Here is a 20,641-nt window from a genome sequence, read left to right as displayed (position 1 = left end):
TAAATAAGTGTTTGGCCACCTCTCCAAACACGAGCAAATTGAGCATGAGTAAAAATAAAATTGTAGAGTATTAGGTTTGTGGGGGGGGGGGGGGTACAGATATCGTAAAAAGCCAAGTTTTTAATGCTGAGATAGCTATAGATATATTATGTTTATGCCAAGAGAAATTTGCTGCTAATGTTTTCAGAGAAAGACCTCTTTAATACATGGATGAAATTGAACATGAGTGTTAAGTATCATATATGTGTGAAACTGAGGACTTGGTTTAAGATTAAAGTCCAGAAGTCTTATTGATTTATACATCACAAGATTTCAAATGATGAAAAATGCAAATTGCTATCATAAGCAAAGCTGAAAATTGGGTTTGGTTTATATAATATATATATATATATATATATATATATATAATGAAAGTGGATCATGGATATCTAGATTTGTATGATTGGAATCAGAGCCGAGGCTAAAAATTCTCTTCTTCCTAAAACGGTGCAAATATTATAATTGGCTTTGAAGTACAGTGGGTTATTGTTATTGTACAAATTACTACAGGGAACTAGCATGGTTCTGAGATAAAACCTTAGATATACCAAATGGTATCTAAGGTCTGACTAAAGGTTCATGTGTACTATTGTGACAGTTATGGGATCAGTTGTACAGTGTGCACAGGGTCCAGCAGAAAAAAGGACTTCCTGTCACAAGACTCAGTAAACAATCTTGTCGATTTCTTCACACTTTTCCCTTAATACATAGGATGATATCCATTCTCTGTTGTAATCTTATTAAGAAGGATTTAATATTTGAAATATTTTCTCATCAACTACATCTCCTATTGTCTCTAGTCATACTCAGTACTATTCCTCCAGTGCAATATATACTAACAAATGTGTAATGAACATTTGTCAGTATATTTTACATAAGCACCATTTCCAGAGTCATTCTTCCATGTTCATCCTTTTACATCAGCTAAAGAACTCCATGGGATTTCTCTTAGCTGGCTCTCCAGCTTTTTCTCCTTTTTTACCGTGCACTTTCGGAATGATAATACTGTTAAATAACTTTTTCATCCTTTCGAATGATAAGTTTCTATATGTAACTGGCTTTCTGATTCTGTTTCCCAAAGTATATATTATGTATCTTATCCTATGCACATATCAATATTGTTATGTATCTGTTTGTTGACTATCCTCTAGAACAGTAAATTAATTTTTCATTTGTTAAGTGCTATTACTATAAGTACATTCTTTCAACTTTATAAGAGTTTTGACACTGTATTTAAAAATAAAATTTACAATTTCTTAAAGGACTGGCAGTTTGATGATGGCTCACCTCCAACAGCCAAAGTTGTTGAGAACTGGCTTGAACTGTTAAGAACTAGGTTTAGAGAAGATCCTGAATGCTGTATTGCTGTTCACTGTGTTGCAGGATTAGGCAGGCACGTAATAAATTAATGATCTCTAATTCTTGATTATGCCAATTATGCCTTCATTTTGAATTGCAGTATTTGTTATTATAGTGTTCACTACTTCCAGGGCCGGCGAATGTGGGTGCTGGGACACAGGTCATAAGTTCAATTTTAAGAAACAAAATTTTTATCATAAAAACAAAAAAATTCTTAGAATGATCAATATTAAAATAAATAAGGCCGGATACACTGAATAAAAATTTTAAAAAAATTGTATATTGCCGGCTGTTTACAATTTTGCAGCGAGAGCAGGCTAAATGCTTGCCTCCAGAATCAAAAGTGAGATGGTGAACGGTTTTTATGTGCAGAAACAAATTTTCGTACAAAAGATTTGTTGCTACGTAACTAGTCATATGGTACTGTAAAAACTCGATTGTAGCTTAAATATTCCAAAGTGCATTACATTCAATTGTTTACTTAGGCTAAGTCCCATGTGAATATTGTAAAAATAAACTTTGTTTGTCTCTGTATAGTTTGTTTTAGATGTTATTGTAAATAACACTCTGGAAGTTAACTGTATATACTGCTTTAATAAGAATATGTTAGAGTGTTAAAAACAAAGGCAATGTTTATATCGCTGAAGCTGCATGTAATAGATCTACATGGCGGCATTAGAAAGATTGTTATTAAAATTTGTTTGTATGAGAAAGGCTTGCAGGCTCTAAGTGTAAACATCTGCTAAGTCAGTCAGAAAGGTTCAAACAACTTTCTGGTGGCCGGCAACTTACAATTAAAGGAAAGCGGAGGAGAACAAAAGGCGCGCTGAACTTGAAACTTAAGATGAAAGAATCATACTGATTCTTTGGGGGTTGCCAAACTTCATGCAAGGTCTCAGAGGAGATATAATAAAAAGGAACTGAAGCAAACAGAAGGGGCTGCACGGATCCAGAGATTGCTGCAGAAGTAGGGGGGGGGCGGTTCTAGAGATGTCCACAGAGAGACAGGAGAGGCTGCCCAGTTCCAGATGCTGTCAAAGAGGAGGCAGTTCGGTTCCAGACATTGTCAGAGAGCATCCCAGATCCAGACGTTGGTTGAGAGAGGAGTTTTCTGTTACCAGAAAGGAGCTTCTCGGTTCAAGACATCGCTAGAGAGAAACGACTTCTAGGCCACAGACAGGGCTTTCAAATTGCCGAAAGGAGAAGTCCCAAACGCCGTAAAAGAGAAACGTTTCCAGTCCAGAGGGATCCTGATTGACAGTTGACAAGTTTCATTTTTCTTAGAGGCGACATTTTCAGTTTCTTAGAGGTGGCAATTCAAGCTACTTGAGACGGCAGTCGTCCAGGCGTTTTCGGCGAGCCCAAGTAGAGGAGAAAAGGCGAGGCAAATTTCTCGAAGTACCTTTGCTCGTAAGTTTTTCTTTTTGCCGTGTGAGAATAATATTTTTCCGGAACTGTACGAGTCCCACTACATTCCCAATTGATATAGCCGAAGCCAAAATTCCAGATAAAAGAATTGCCATAGAACTTTTAGTGAAAGACTTTTGACTAATTATGAGATACAGAGCCTTTGTAAGTTCAAAAATTTTATATAATTCCTCTTATAGTTGTATAAGAAAGACTTTTAAGATATATGTTTAATGTTTAATAAGGTTAAGAAGTATCCTTAAGAGAATCAATTGGCATGTTAGAAGTTGATATCAAATTTGTAAAGATAACTTAACAGAGAGATTTAGGTAACCTCTTTGCAAGTAAGCTTGGAGTTTAATAAGTAAAATTTGTAAACAGAGTAGATAACGTTTTGTGTTAAAGAAAGTATTTTAAAGTTGAAAAAAGGTTCTAAATTTTGCTAAAGAGTTTTTATAGAAGGATAGAGAAAGCAATCTCCCTAATGTTTAAATTCGTGTACATTTCATAGTATTGTAAATAAATGTTATTTGACTTTCTTGTAAACATAGCACGTAATAATATAAACGAGAGATTCTGAGAGAGAGAAAGCGCTCACAGCTACATTAGAATAACGGAGTATAAAGTAAAGAAAAAAGACATCACAAGTAATTAATAGAAATTACAAGTATACAAAGTTAAAATAATAAAATTTTACAATGTCGCAGTAATGACAGGATAGCAACAGTAGATTTATAATAGTATGCATCTTGATAGGCTACTGACAGTGGTCTATTGAGAGTACTGTCAGTAGCCTAGTCGTCTCTATGTCGTGTTGTGTAATAATTTCTTGTGGGTATAAAATAGAAATGGAATCAAAAATTTAAAAAAAAAGTTATCTGGTGCACAAAATTGTAAGCGTCATGCTGCGAAAGAAGCAGATATTAAGAAACAAACTGGGTTTCTTAATAAATTTGTTAAAATATTAAAATATTCTGATGCAGATTGTAACCAACTCGATACATCAGAAATCAGAGTTGACGAACCGTGCACATCATCCAGTTTGAATGAAAGTACTATTACAACTGTTGAACAAGATAACAAGACCCAGGATTTAAGTGAAAAACAATTAGAAGATTTAGTGGTAGTTGACCACGAAACTACCACATTGTTAGTCTGTAAATTTAGAAGATCCAGGTGAATGGGGAAATATTGATGAAAAATTACGAGTTGTTTTAATTGAAATGGGGCCTGTTCAAAAGAAAAATATAATATATCCCAGAGATTCATATGGTCGTAAATTTGGCGGCACATGTTATAATAGAAAAATGGAAAACGGAGAGCTCGTGCCAAGAACATGGCTCATTTATTCCAAAATTTTAAATTCTGTTTTTTGCTTTTGTTGCAAACTTTTCGCACCTACTGAATCAGGTAGTCTTGTAGAAGGTTATAATGATTGGAGAAATGGAGAAGAAAGTGATTTTTAATTGGTGAATAGTCCGTTTTTTTCCCCGTTTTTCTACATTTTTGAGTGCTGAATTGTTTCTCTGAATACGAGTGTACTTCAGTGGTTGTTTTTCGGAAGTTAGTTGCTGTCGCGATATAATATATGTTGGTACCGTCAGAATCGAACGCGTAACGGTGGAAGACAAAACGAAGCTAAGTTACTGTATTTAGTTATATTTCATTTTATTTAATTATATTAGTACTTAAATGTTCTGATGTTTGTACTTTTTTCCCCTCTTATTTATTAATTGAATAATTATTAAGGATTACGCTACTCGGCAGTAAGGAATGATGGTGGATTCAGCAGCAGTCGCAAGTGGCGTAACGCCAAGTCCTCCGCCATTTAAGAACTCAATTATTAGCAATATCATAAGGGACTTTGTGGCATGCAGTACTTGCGGCATGTATGCTTCTAAGGAATTACATATGTGGTTTGTTAAAGAGAGTGGAGAGCGTATGTGCGCAAAATGCAGGCAGTTGGAGGAAATAAGTACATTAGATATATCGATATCCGACTTTGTTGCTCCAGGAACGGAGAATGAATGTAGGAAGACAAGTAGTATGATAGGAGAGAATGAGAAAATAATGGTTGATAGTGTGGAAGGTGTGGGTGACTGTGGAAGTTTAGGAGATGGTTTTGTTTGGGAGAGTGAATTTAGATTAAGAGTGACTGACCTGCAGAGGGAGATAGATGAGTTGAAAGAGGAGGTGGAATGTCTAGTGAATGAGAGCAGAAGTATGAAAGATAAGATTAGGAGAATGGAAGAGATGAATGCAAGGCGAATCAGAGTAGGAGAGAGAGAGAATTTAAGGAGTATGAGTGAGAGGTATGGGGGTGCTAGAAGAGGAGAGATTGGAAACAGTAGAAGAGAGGGAATGAGAGAGAGGTATGGGAATGCTAGCAGACGAGAGGATGGAAACGGTAGGAGAGATGGAATGAGAGAGAGGTATGGGAATGCTAGAAGACGAGTGGATGGAAACAGTAGTAGGAGAGACAGAATGAGAGAGGGATATGGAAGTGCTAGAAGTGGAGAAAATGGAAACAGTAGGAGAGAGGGAATGAGAGAGATGTATGGGAGTGCTAGAAGAGGAGAGAATGGAAACAGTAGAAGAGAGAGGTATGGGAATGAAAGAAGAGGAGAGAAAGGAAATAATAGGAGCGATGGAATGGTAAGAGGTATAATGTATGGTGACTCAATGATCCGTGGTGTTCAGGATAGGATGCGTGAGGAGTGTTTGCCAGGAGGAACAATAGAAAGGGTGGCTATGGCGATTAAGAGAAGTGAAAGGGTGGATGAGATGATTGTGATGGTAGGAACGAATGACTTGAGTGGTAATGTAAGTCGGGCAGCGAGAGATATGAGATTTTTGCTTGAGACTGTACGAAAGAAGACAGAGAGAGGAAAAATAGTGTGCGTGTTGCCTAGGTATGATAATGATGAGCTGAGCAGAAGAGCGGTAATATTGAATGGCATAATAGCGAGAATGTGTGACAAGAGAGGACTGGTATATGTGGATGCTTGGAGTGCGTTTGAGGAAAGAGAGGAGTTGTTTGCGAGAGACCGTTTACATTTGAATGAGGAAGGACGTAGGCATCTGGAGAGATTGCTGTTCTGAACGAGTCAGTGTGTCCCAGGGAGGATGATAGCAGGGGTGGCCTCTTGTGGGAATGGATACTTGGGAGAAGGGAGACAATGTCAGGTAAGACTGAGCCCAGTGGAGTCTAGAAGGGATAATGCTGGGTATAGAAACAATGGCATTTATATGCTGTATACTAATGCCAGGAGTATCCGGAATAAGGGAGAGGAATTGGTGGCGCAGATAGCATCAGCCTGGCCAAAAATTATTGCGATCACTGAGACGTGGTTGACAGAAGGGGATATAAAAGCAGGAATAGAAGTCGCTGGGTATAGCATTTTTCGCAAGGATAGGAGGGGAAAGCGTGGTGGGGTGCTGCTTATGATAAGTGATGACCTATGTCCTCTAAGAGTGGAGAATTTGGAAGGTAGTGAGACAAATGATTTTGAGAGCGTATGGTGTGAGGTAGAGGTAGGCAAGACAGGATATTTAGTGGGGTGTTGCTACAGACCAAGGAGCACAGAGGATGGGGACCAGGAGATGTTTAGACAGCTAAGTTTGGCAAGTGCAAGAAGAATGATTGTTATGGGAGATTTTAACTTCAGTAGTATAAATTGGAGAGAGGAAGATGCATGTAACAATAGGGGTTGACGTCAATTACTGAGTTGACGTCTCTCCCACCAGTTGGAGAGAGTGACCATATGGTTTTGACTTGGAAAATGAATAGACATGCAGGAGTATCAAAGAGATGGGAACTTATGTGGAATTATAAGGCAGGTGATTATAATAGTCTTAGACGTCAACTTCGGGAAGTTTCATGGAGGGAGGAATTGGAAGGCTGGGATATCACCAGTGCGTGGGAAATTGTGAAAGAATATTTGTTATCAGCAATGTTAAGTTGTATACCACGAGTGAAGAAGAGGGCGCAATTTGGAGTAAAGTAGATGACAAACAATATTAAACAGGAATTGCATGCGAAATTGCATGTAATTGCAGGAATTGCATGTATACGTCAATTACTGAGTTGACGTCTCTCCCACCAGTTGGAGAGAGTGACCATATGGTTTTGACTTGGAAAATGAATAGACATGCAGGAGTATCAAAGAGATGGGAACTTATGTGGAATTATAAGGCAGGTGATTATAATAGTCTTAGACGTCAACTTCGGGAAGTTTCATGGAGGGAGGAATTGGAAGGCTGGGATATCACCAGTGCGTGGGAAATTGTGAAAGAATATTTGTTATCAGCAATGTTAAGTTGTATACCACGAGTGAAGAAGAGGGCGCAATTTGGAGTAAAGTAGATGACAAACAATATTAAACAGGAATTGCATGCGAAAAAGAGGCTATGGAAGAGATATAAGGAGACAGGTGAAGAGATGCATGAGGAATATAAGACACAGGCCAAAAGAGTGACTCGTGTGGTAAGGAAAGCAAAAAAACTGGAATATGAGAGGAAATTGGCTAAGATCCAAAGAAAATCCTAGGGAATTTTTTAGCTATGTGGCCAGTAGGAGGAGAAATGACTGTGGAAGAATGATATTGTGGGATAAAAATGGGAATAGAGTGACTGATGCAGAGGACATAGTGGAATTGTTCAATGAACACTTTATTGGAGTATTTCATCCTAGAGGAGTCAGTTTTAATGCTAGAGGGATAGGACTGGTACGAGGTCTGGAGGTACAGGAGGAGAGTGTGTTTCAGATACTGAATACTCTGGATGTCAGTAAAGCTGTGGGACTGGATGGTATTTCGCCACGAGTTTTGAGAGAATGTGCTAGGGAATTGACAATACCTTTAACGTGGCTTTTCAATGAAAGTCTGGCTTTAGCAAAGGTGCCCAGGGAATGGAAGGAAGGTAAGATAGTGCCATTGCATAAGGGTGGTAACAGACTGGAAGTGTCTAATTATAGGCCAGTCTGTGTGTCATCAGTAGTTGTTAAGATCTTGGAGAAAGTAGTGAGGGACCGTGTACAGCATTGGGCAGATGAGGGTAATGTTATCTGTGAGAATCAACATGGATTTGTGAAAGGACGCTCTTGTTTTAGCAATATGCTAGCCTTTTATAATAAAGTTACAAGAGCATTAGATGAGGGAAAGGCATATACTGCAATTTTCTTAGACTTGGCGAAGGCATTTGACAGGGTGCCACATGATAAGCTGATATTTAAGTTGCAGCACATGGGTCTGGATGTCAGATTGGTCAACTGGATTCAGGATTGGCTGTCTGATAGGTATCAGAGAGTTGTGTATGGTGGAGCAGTTTCCAGGAGGCAGAGGGTTACAAGTGGGGTCCCACAGGGCTCAGTACTAGGACCTATATTGTTTAACCTTTATATCAATGACATAGCCAGTGGATTGCAGGGGGATATTCAGTTGTTTGCGGATGATGCGAAGCTTGGAAGGATTATTAGTAATAGTGCAGATGTGGTAGCCCTGCAAGAGGATTTAAATAAGCTAGATAGATGGGCAAATGAATGGGGGGTGTCAGTTTAATGCAGCAAAATGTAAGGTCTTGAGGTTTGGGAAACATCGATGGGATGCTGCATACTCTATGGGAGGATTTATACTGGAGGAAGTAGGGGAGACAAGAGATCTGGGGTTGATGATTGATAGAAACCTGAAGTTTAGGGGACATATTGCAAAGATGGTGAAGGTAACACAGAGGATTGCTGCTATTATGAGAAGGACACTGACCTGCAGAGATAAGAGGGTTATCATTCCGTTGTATAAGTCTCTGATCAGACCACACTTGGACTATTGTTCTCAGATTTGGTCCCCAGGATTTGAAGGGGATAAATTAACTGTGGAAAGGATACAAAGACGGATGACAAAGATGGTTTCAGGACTGTACAAGGATAGTTTTGAGGATCGGCTGAGAGAATGTGGACTGCAGAGTTTGGTGGATAGAAGAAGGAGAGGTGATATGATTGAGACTTTTAAACTGTTGAGAGGTGGTTACAGGGTTGACACTGGGGAGTTCTTTCGCTTGGTTGATCAGCGGGAAGGAGTGATGACAAGAGGCCATCCCTGGAAGTTACGAAAGGAAACTGTGAGCAAGAGGGTAAGGAGTGGTTTCTTTGTGTGGAGGGTGGTTGAGCCGTGGAATGCATTGCCTGATGGAGTGGTGGGAGCGAGAACGGTCAGTGGGTTTAAGGAGTGGTATGATAAACTTTGTGTTTCTCAGGGGGGGGACCTCCCCTCGATGAGTCTTGACAGACTTTATGTCTTAGAAAGGACCTCCCTCGATGAGTCTTTTGACTCCTTGGAGGCCTGAATAATAATAATAATAACAATAATAACTTTGCATAGACATGAGACTAGTTTAGCTCACATGAAAAATTTCTTAAAATGGAAGGAACTTGATAAAAATTTAAAAAACAAAACTACTATTGATTGCAAGACTCAAAGCATATATGAAGTGGAAAAGAAACATTGGACGAGTGTTTTAGAACTCTTGATTGAAATTATAAAATTCCTTAGTAGCCAAAATTTAGCTTTTCACGAATCATCTGATAAGTTATATGAAAGGAATAACGGCAATTTTTTAAAATTAGTCGAACTGTTTGCGAAGTTTGATCCCGTTATGGAAATCATGTTGAAAGGGCCCTACAAGGAAACAATAGAGTACACTATTTGAGTAAAGACAGTCAAAATGAAATATTGGAAACTTTAAGTAATGCAATCAGGGATATAATTTTATTATCAATTCGAAAATCTAAATATTATTCCATAATTTTAGACTGCACACCTGATGCAAGTAAAACAGAACAAATGACCATTATTATTCGCTTTGTTTCCTGTGACAAAAAAGATCAGGGAAAACTTTTTAGGTTTTGCAGATATATCAGATTCCACAGGACATGATTTATGTGCAACAATAGTGGAACAAACAACTGGAAAAATGGAATATTCCCATTGAAGACATGCGAGGTCAAGGGTATGACAATGGGGTAAATATGAAAGGGAAAAAATGTGGGCTCCAAAATTTGCTTTTGAACAAAAATCCTCGAGCTTTTTACGTGCCATGTGCTGCTCATACTCTAAATTTAATCATTAACGATGCAGATACAATTAGTTTCTTTGCAATTATTCAAGAAATATATAATTTCTTTTCATTCTCTTACAAACGTTGGGCAATCATTTTAAAGTTTTGTAAAAAATTTAACATTGAAACAGCCATCAGAAATGCGATGGGAAAGTAAAATTAATGCAATCCACCCTCTACGATATCAGTTGGGAGAAATTCATGATGCACTTTTTGAAATTTTAAATAATGAAAATTTTAATAAAGAAACTCAGCATGAAGTACAAACATTATGTGCTAAAATGAAGGACTACAAATTTATTTGTTCTTATAATTTGGCATGATTTACTTAACAGAATAAAGCCTGTGAGTAAAATGCTTCAAGACAAAAATATGAACATTACACTTGCTTTAGAATTATCAAAAACTTAAAAACATTCTTACAAGAGTATCGATCAGATACAAATTTTAAAGAAGTTCTAAAAACGGCAAAAGAACTGAGTGAAGAGGTGGATGGAGAACAAGAATTTAAAACTGGTACGGAAGTTCGACGACGAAAGAAGACACGACAATTTGACTACGAGCATCATGGCGAAATGCCACAATCACCAGAAGATAAATTTAGAGTGAATGTGTTTTATACACTTCTAGACATTGCAATGTGTTAGTTAATAGAACGTTTTGAACAACTAAAAACATATTATAATTTCAATTTATTGTATAGATTACTACAAATTAATGACGAAGATTTACGAAAAAATTGTGATGATTTAGAGATTCTCTTGATGGACGGCGATAATAAAGACGTAAATGCAATAGAACTATATGACGAGTTATGTGCTTTCCGGGATATTTTTCGAAAGGATAGTTTAAATATTCAAAACCCTTTCGATATTCGTAATTTTATGGTGTCCAATAATTTATCTTTCTCTAACTTTTCAATTGCTTTAAGAATACTATTAACCTTACCTGTTAGTGTAGCGAGCGGTGAACGTTCCTTTTCCAAGTTGAAATTGATTAAAACCTACTTAAGAACAATTATGTCACAAAAAAGGCTTGTTAGTTTGGCGTTAATAGCTATTGAAATGATGTATGTGCGGAATTAGACGTTAAGACCATTATTTCTAATGTGGTGAATATGAAATCAAGAACCCTAAAATTTTAATTAAAAAATTTCAAGTATATTTATGTAATTTAATTTATTTTCTGTTATTCTGTAAAGATTTTATTTTTTGAATACTTATATTAATATTAATAAAATGTTCTAATTATTATTTCTGAATTCTTTTCTTATTTTTTCATCTATCTTGAGTTTCTTTTATTTTCCTAAAAGATAGTTCCACTTGTAAAAATTTTTTATAACTTACTAAGAATTTAGTAAAATGCAAGAATTTTTTAAACTTTAGTTCAAATAAATTTTAACTTTAATTAAAATTCATTTTAATTTTGTTAGCGATTCGGGTCGGTGAGGAGGCTATAATCCCTGTATCATTATATTCAACGATTAAAGTGAAGTGGCCAGCTCCGACTACTTCCATCATTATCCTGTATAAACCCTAAAAGAATACATACTTTGAAGAGCATAATTTTTTTTATTTGCATATATATAACATTCAAAAAATCATATATAGAAAATAACTTTTTCACGACTTATTTGCCTAAATGTGCAGGCACTGATTCTATCACAAAGCATTTCACTTTGGAAAGATATATTAAGAGTTAATGTTTGGTTTGGTTTAATGTTCTTTGCTTTATTAGCTTTTCGCAGGCAGCGAAAAGCTAATAAAGGCAGGCATGTATAGCACAGCTTATACATTTAAGTGTTGTCAGTTGCCACAATTGAAGACTGTGCAGAAAGATGATTTAATGTAACATCAAGTATAAGGCAGAATTAAATGTGATCTGCAAATAAAAATATTAAGCTTATTCCTTTACTGTGTCAGATGATATACCTTGCGTAATTATACCACGTCACTCAGTTTTTAGCCAAATGAAATGTCATAAATTTATAGATTTTCTATAAAGACTGAAGACAGACAGGAAAATAAATAAGATTCTCTTTAGTGACGAACTTGTTCTCTTGGTTCACTAAGGAGAAATCTGTTACACAGTTCAGTGAAGGTGGCACATTAATATAAGCATGCTGATATGGTAGGATTGGTTGAGAGAAATCAGCCAAAAAATTGAAGAGAAAATTGACATTAGCAGCATACACTATCTACCAATAATTGTCTGGATACTTCAGCAATTTACAATTGATACCAGCAGGTGAACCCTAATATCAGGTATGTCCAACTTTGGCTTTGATCACCTCCTGCACCCTTTGTGTGGCAGACATCGAGGGAATTTGTTTCCATTCGTCCATCAAAGCAGCACTGAGTTCAGAGACAGATCGAGGACATGCTGCTCTGGATTTCAGTCGCTGCTCCAATTCATCCCACAGGTGTTTGGGGTTAAGGTCATTACTCTGCGCAGACCCAGGCAGTTGTTTAACACCCATCTCTTCACACCATTCCATGACAGCTGCAGCTTTGTGGCATGGGGCATTGTCGTCTTGATAGTAACAAGAATCTGTTCCATACAAACTCTGGTGTAGGCAGCAGTTGATTATCCAGAATATTAAAGTACTGAGCTGCCTTTATGGAACCATGGACAGTGACCAGTGGTCCCACTCCAAACCAGCTGAATGCACCCCACACCATTACTCCTCCTCCACCAAACTTTACTGTGGGTACACTGTGGTAACAAGCGTTCACCAGACTGCCTCCACACCCACACCCTGCTATCAGACTGGAAACAGGTGAGCCTTGATTCAATGCTCCAGAGTACCATTTTCCACTGGTCAGTTGTCCAGTTCACCCACTCTTTGCACCAGGCCAGATGAGCTGTCCTGTTTGGCTTGTGTGCCAGTACTCTTCTGTGGAAACCTAATAAATGGAATTCTTTTTACAGTATTAGTGCTCCTCATGGTGTTACTGTTGCTTTGGAACTCAACATGGTCTGTGCTGATTGTAACTGATTTTTGCATGCCACCTGGTTTAACACAACTATCCCTGTCAGTCATTTTCGATATCCGCCCTGGGTGTTTTCCTGCACTAGTGATGCCAGAACATCTCCATTTGTTGATCACATCGCCGACCATTGATTTTGGATGCTTCAGTTGAGCAGCAATGCCACTAATGTGACAGCCCATGATGACACCTCTCTCAAAGTCACTTAAATTCACATGTTGTTGCCATACCACCTGTATTCAACTAATAGTATGAAATACTGCTTCCTACTATCTATACACCGGTTTTTATGATTAACAAACTTGTAATGTTCCATAACTACAAATAACAGGGGTGTCCAGACAATTATTGGTAGATAGTGTATGAGACAATATTAACACTGAGTATACGGATTAGTTGAGTTTGAAATAAGACATTTAATCAGTCTGGGGAGCACCGATATGAAAGCTTTGATATAATTAGGGTAGTGAAGAAGTACTGTTAGTGGCAGAACCATATTGAAAACAAAATGAGGAAAGAGGCTAGATATTAATATTGAAAACATTTAACCATATATAATTAAATATATATATATATATATATATATATATATATGTGTGTGTGTGTGTGTGTGTGTGTGTGTGATCCCTTGAACAGAAGAGTGGGAGAAGGAATAAAGATTAGCAGAACAGATGTTTTGTTGAAGTAATAATGGCAGAAAAAAAGATCCATCAACCCATGTATCAATGATCAGAAATGGACTACTTTGGAAGAAGGTTGACATGAAGCTGTTCATCAAATGTTTTTCATATCTGGACTCACATTGTGTATATTGCTGAACTGATGTTTTTTAACAGAAATTTTGCGAAGAAATATTCTTTCCTGAACTTGTCACTTACATTTGGTTTCTGGTTTCTTGCTAACTTAACTACTCTTCTTGAATCCATTCTATTACTGATTATTCCATTCGGATCTTTTATTTATCAATTCATTTATAATTTTAATTTATATTTTTCTTAATGGTTTCATTTTACATATATCACTTGTATTTTTGATGTTTCTATTCTTTAAGATAACTGAACTAGGTTTTATTGGTCGGAATTTGATACAACAAGTAACTGACTAGTTTCGCCACACTAAATTAATTTAATAAGATATATTTTATTTTATTTCCCTTCAGGAATTGTTTTTCATTCTGTGTTGTATTTTCACTGTTAAGTTATTCCTAAGTATTTTGAATTTCATTACTTGTTACTTTTTTAGGTCCAGTTTACGTTTTACTTTTTTGGCAGCAGTTGTTTTTATTTCTGTCTTATTTCAGTGTTAAAACTGTTGCATGGCTGTTATAAATAACTAATAAATATAACTGCCTTTGGAAGTCATTCATTTCCCACTATTAATTATTTGCATATCCAGCAAAACATCTTTTGTTTCGTAAAATCATTGTTGGAAGTTTTTTCACTTGATTAAACTATAAATTAAAGATACCAAGAAATTATACTTGGTTTAATCCTTTATCCAAGTGTAAGCAAACAAAGTTTGCGTCTAAAGTATTTTCAGGACTGGGGCAACTCGTATGTAGAAGCTAATGACTTCACATCACTTGCCTTAGTATCCCATAAGAGACCGCAAAGGTCAAAACCGGTCTGGGTGATGACCCTTCCCATAATGCATAGCATTATACATACCCATAAGGATATGTACTTTGCATTATGGCAGGCATGGGCAACCTTTCCTAGTTCGGGGGCCAAGTTATCATTTTGTCTCCGAGTCAAGGATCGGACCAAATTATTAAATAAAATAAATTAATATTAAATGAATTAAAGCAAGTTGCTACTTCATATTTCATTTATTTATAATATAATGCTTTGATATAAAGCTCTACATAAATTTTATAATATAATGAACGACAACAATTTAATGTGAAGATTGGCCTTGTACTTCAACTACGAGACTATCAATATTGACCTTAATATTACTTAAGGATAACCGCATAGAATTTTCAAGGTTTTCGTCCGTTATTCTTGTCCATATTTTTGATTTATAGTATTTGATCCTCGAAAAAAACTGTTCACACTATGTGTGAACATCATTTGTCGAAAAGACAAATGTTTTTCTTGAAAAGGTGTGTGTAAATTTGTATATTTTTCTTCTATAAAATAAAATTTATAAAAATCCATCAAAGCAATGTTGTTAAATTGTGATTTTAGCACTAAATCTGCCTGAAGCTCAATAAGTTCATCTGTAAGTTTTCTGGCACATTATTTACATCAGCATCCGTCGGACGAGCAAATATAGCGAATGTGGAGTCTTTGTTTTTGAAGTCAGCAAACCTTGTATCAAATTGCTCTATTAGTGCCTTCAGTTCATCTCCATAACAATTATAAAGGGATATTTTTATAAGTTGCTAGTGTAGGAAAATGATAATTTTTAGCTCTTATCTGACTTTCCAACAATCTTAGTTTATTACAAAAAGCTTTGACATGTCCGTGCAGTTCATGAACCAATTGTCCTTGTTTTTGCAATTTAAGATTCAGTTCGTTTAGGTATCCGGTGACATCTACAAGGAATGCTAAATCACACACCCACTCATCATCTTTTACTTGGTTAATTGTGTTTCCTTTTATGTCCATAAAATCGTTTTAACATTTTACCTTTACTCAACCACCTCACTTCACAATAATAAGACACATCTTCATAATCTGAAAATAGGTCTGCCAAATACTCCTTAAATTGGTGGTGATTAAGTGCACGTGACTTAATAAAGTTAATACTGGCTACTACAACTTCCATAACATTTGTTAATTTAATCAATTTTGCACACAGATTTTGTTGGTGAATAATGCAGTGAAAATTTGTTAAATTTTCCGGATGGATCTGTAGTTCTATTGCTCTTTCATGAACTATTCTAATAAATCCCTTCTCTGCACCAATCATTGCAGGGGCTTCATCAGTGCATAGACCAGATGGTGAACTCCATTTAAGCCCAAATCTCTCGAAGACTCTGTTGACTGTTTCAAATATATCTTTACCGGTAGTTGTTCCTTTTAACAGCCGAAGCCGTTAAAAGGAACAACTACTTCTGTGATGTTGAAATCCGCATCCACTTCTTGAATAAATATTGCTAGTTGTGCTGTATCGGTGCTGTCATCCAAAGCAATTGAAAATGATTCCAATCTAGCAATCTTCTCTTTTAAACTTTTTTTGATATCAGCCATAATTTCTATCCATCGGACAACAGTATGTCTTGATGAACAAATATTCTCAAAATCTTTTTTCTTTTCAGGACATATTATACTTGCAACATCCAGCAGACATTCTTTGATAAATTCTCCTTCGCCAAATGACTTAGAATGCTTAGCGATTTTTTTCGCTTACCACAAAGCTGGCTGCTGGGTATCCAAGTTCTTCAACTTCTGTATTTCATCTTTTCGTAGTTCATCAATTTTTGGGTGATCTGCATGTCTTGAAGTAAAGTGTCTCTTCAAGTTGTATTCTTTGTTGACGGATACGGATTCATTGCACAGCAAATATACAGGCAAACTTTTATTCAGAATAAAATAATAATCCTCCATCCAGTTGTCTTGAAATTGACGATTCTCTGCATCTACTTTTCTTTTTTTGCAATAGCCCCTGACATTGTCCCAAATTTATAAGTGATATTCAGAACTGTCAAACAAAACTGTCTTCTACACTGCAGGCACTGAACAGAACACAACATCAACGCAGGCATTGAACAGAACATAACATTAATGCAGTCACTGAACAAAGCACAATACCAACGCAAGTACCGAACTGACACATTGTAACACGTTCACGCACATCGCTAGTCAAACTGAGAAAGAGACCTTGGTTGTAGAAAACGGTGTGTTTTGCGCAAGTCATATGACGTCAGCTTAATGTGAGTGAGTAGAACACACCATGTTTTCTCCCACCATGAATCAGACATACTTCGCTGAAATAAATTAGGGCCGGATCAAAAGAAGTAGAGGGCTGTGGGGTTGCCCATATGTGCATTATGGGATACTAAGGCAAGTGATGTGAAGTCATTAGCTTCTATATACGAGCTGCCCCAGTCCTGAAAATACTTCAGGCATAAACTTTGTTTGCTTACACTTGGATAAAGGATTAAACCAAGTATATAATTTCTTGGTATCTTTAAGTTATAGTTTAACCAAATGAAAAAAAACTTCCAGCAACTTTCTCCAATCCAGAGTAATTTAATAATAAGGTGTGACACTTTATGGCAACTCATATATAAAAATATGACTTTTGCATTACTTCAGCCTTAGTATAGCCTCTGGGTAGTGATCCTTCCCGTAATGCACTGCATTATGGGATACTAAGGCAACTGATGTGAAGGCCTTCACATCACTATATTATGATGCAAACTTTTTTTGCTTGCACTTGGATAAAAGATTAAATCAGTATATAAATTCTTGTATCTTTATTTCTTAAAATCAGTTATTTTCATCCATAATTATGTTCAAGTTCTATTTAAAGAATTGCCTTGTCTAACTCCTTTCCTTATGTATGGATTCTCTTTAAATCTGATGTTTTATTACATATTAATTTTTTTATATGTATATAAAGTATCTTGTTTTGTCTTTACAGTATATGTAAAAGATATAATCAAACATTTTGAAGAATAAAAAAAAAAGAGAGAACAATTAAAGGATAAAAAATGGACAAAAGGAGAACAGACTGGGGCTTCTGACCTAATGTCCAATCCTCACCTTCTCATTGTGCCCTGTTAGGTATCTACCTGGATACTCACGAATGATGGGCTGTCAGTTGGGGATTTAGCCCACGAAATTATATTCTTATTGGCTAAAACTACACTGTAGTTTTAGTCAATAACAAACCTCAGAACATGTCCTAACTCAACATTGACAGAGTTCAGGATTGTGCTATCAACGTAAAAGCATCAATGGAAAGGAAATTGAACAAGCAGAATTAGATAAGTACCAGATCGACATAATAAGCATGACTGAAACAAAGAAGACTAAAACAGGTGATCTTTCTAAGCAGTAAATACAAAATGTTATATTCAAACAATAACAATCAGGGAAAAGTACACATTAAGAAAATTATGGAACCACCTACTGCGTTAGAGTAAAACTTTAATTTAATATTAACCAAAATATATTTTGGTTTATCTAAAACTAAAGTTTTACTCGAACAGTAGTTGGTTCCATAATTTTCTTAATTTCTTAATGAAGGAAAGGAGTCGGAGAAAATAAGGAGTAGCCATAGTATTCAACACTAAATATGAGGATAATCTTCTGAATAGCAGGCAATATCAAGTAGAGCGATGTGGGCAAGTATCAGAATGGGAAACTGGATAATGAGACTTATTTGTGCTTATGGTTCCACCAAGGAAGAAATGGAGAACTTTTTTGAACATTAAAGAAGGCAGCTGGTTCAATGAAAAAGGAAAACTTGGTCCCTTGTTGAAGATCTAAACAGCAGTGTAGAAAATGATTACTAGACATATAGAAATATTTGGAGAAAAGTGCAAAGCTGATAACAGTGGCTAATGTCTGCTGGATTTCTGTTCAGGACATGGATTAAGTTACCACTAACACTTTTGTCCCAACATAAAAATGTGCACAAATTCACATGGAAAGAAGAGGCAAGAAATAAGAAAAAGTCTCATTGACTGTCATAGTTGATAGTGATGTTTTCCTACTGGTTCAGGACACGAGTGTACATAGGATTAGAAATAGTAAGTGATCACTATTTAGTGTTGGACAGGATAAAATCTAATTTCATACTGAAAAGAAGAGTGTGTAAGAGTTTTAAAATGAATCAAGGTTGAGCAGCTTTCAGAGGTGAACTGTAGACTCAAGTACACAAACATAATTGAAGAAAAAATGAAAGAATCTGAAAACAAGAACCTAACCTTGGAGATTCAGCCAGAGAGGCATGTGGTGAGGTTGTAAGTATAGAAAATTCAGAACTTCATGGCAGACTCAGGAAATGTAGGAAAAGAAAGCATACCAAAAGTTCCTGGCAAGTAAGTTAGCTTGTGCTCTTAGAGAATACAGAGAAAATGTAAGAAAGCAAAGCACTGTGTAAAACTAGCTAAACAAAAGGCATGGGAAGACTTTATTAAGAACGTTGAATATAAATATGAGGAAGGTGGCAAGATATTTTGAAGATTATTGAAAAAGCTTAGAAATGGAGGAAAAAGTACTGTAAAAGGAACCACAGATGATAAAGATGACATGAAAACTGAAGATAGACATTCTAGGTGTCTGAAGTAATTACATTGAAAGACTGCTAAATGAAACAGTGTCAGCATGATGGTAGAGAACTACCAACAGGAATGTAGTCAGGAATTCATATCCATATTTGAAGTAGAAAAATTATCAAAAATCCAAAATGTGGAAAGGCAGCTGGAGTAGATGAAATTTGGCCAGAAACGCTCAAATATTTTTATTATTATTGTTGTTGTTGTTGTTGTTGTTGTTCCGGGAAACTCCAAGGAGTCGACAGACTCATCGAGGGAGGCCCTAACATCATGTCAAGAACAACTATTCAACATTCACACAGTATCTATCATACCTTGCCTTGAACTCATTCACGGTAGTAGCACCCACAACAGACTGTGGAAGCTTATTCCACTCATTCACCACTCTCCAAGTAAAAAACCTAGCTCTAACACCCTTGCCAACCACACTTTAGCCCAGCTTCCATGCATGGCCCCTAGTCCTCCCACCACCAGTCATATTTTCAAAAATATCTTCTGGATCAATCTTATAAAAACCCTTCAGTAATTTGAATGTCTCAATCATATCACCCCTCCTTCGCCTATCGTCCAATTTCAGCAACCCACAAATCCTCAACCTATTCTCATAAGGTTCATTCCACAGACCTGCTATCATCTTGGTCACTCGTCTCTGGACCCTCTCCACTTCCTCCCCATCACGAAGAAACCCTGGCGCCCATAACATGACACAGAAGTCCAGATGGGGTCTTATCAAGGCTCGATACAGAGGAACAACAACTTGTTTGTCTCTGCATGTTAAAGTATTTTTCAGAAGCCAAGTGATTTGGTGAGCTGTTTTAGTCACTTTTGAAATGTGCCCCCTAAACTTCAACTCCCTATCCACCAACACTCCCAAATCCCTGGCCTCATCAATCTCCTGGAGTACGGTTCCATCAATGCGACATACTGCTGTAATTCTTTTCACCCCAAAGTCTTTTCACCTTACACTTTGCCACATTAAATTGACATCCATTTTTCGTAGCCCAGTCCTCCAAACTATCCAAATCATCCTGTAAAATTTTGACATCCTGTGCACTCACAATTACTCTACCCAACTTTGCATCATCAGCAAACAAGTGAACACTTCCTCTCAAATCCTTTCCAATATCATTGATGAACAAATTGAAAAGTAGTGGTCCAAGAACAGAGCCCTGCGGCACTCCACTAGTCACAAGACGTCTTTTAGACTCCACTCCTGAATAAACCACTCTCTGGTATCTCTCCTTCAACCACCCTCCTATCCATCTCACCAACCCTATATCTATCCCCATCTGCTCCAGTTTACTGATTAGGGTTCCATGTGGTATCCTATCAAAGGCCTTGGCAAGGTCCAGTAGTATCACTGTAAACCCATTACCCCTATCCAGTTCAGCCGTCACTGTGTTATAAAACGTGAGCAAGTTACTGAGGCATGATCTACCCTTCACAAAACCATGTCGTCCCCCCATACAATATCCCATTTTCATCTATCCAATCCTGTATT

The 20,641-nt window shown here is 36.7% G+C and overlaps 1 protein-coding gene across 4 annotated transcripts in view; it reads left to right on the top strand.

Annotated features, from left to right (window-relative positions):
• LOC150107453 (protein tyrosine phosphatase type IVA 1-like) overlaps positions 1-20,641 on the top strand; it is a 185,211-nt gene that overhangs the window by 146,364 nt on the left and 18,206 nt on the right. For all 4 annotated transcript variants that reach the window (XM_090391883.1, XM_090391881.1, XM_090391885.1 and 1 more), the window contains exon 4: positions 1,302-1,432. In XM_090391883.1, the coding sequence (XP_090248009.1) occupies positions 1,302-1,432 (131 nt within the window). The remainder of the gene's footprint in view (positions 1-1,301; positions 1,433-20,641) is intronic.

This window comes from Typopeltis vanoorti, chromosome 4, assembly GCF_054136105.1.
Source record: "Typopeltis vanoorti isolate ZY-2024b chromosome 4, IOZ_Tvanoo_1.0, whole genome shotgun sequence".
Classification (NCBI taxonomy): Eukaryota; Metazoa; Arthropoda; class Arachnida; order Uropygi; family Thelyphonidae; genus Typopeltis; species Typopeltis vanoorti.
This window is presented reverse-complemented; position numbering and strand designations above follow the sequence as displayed.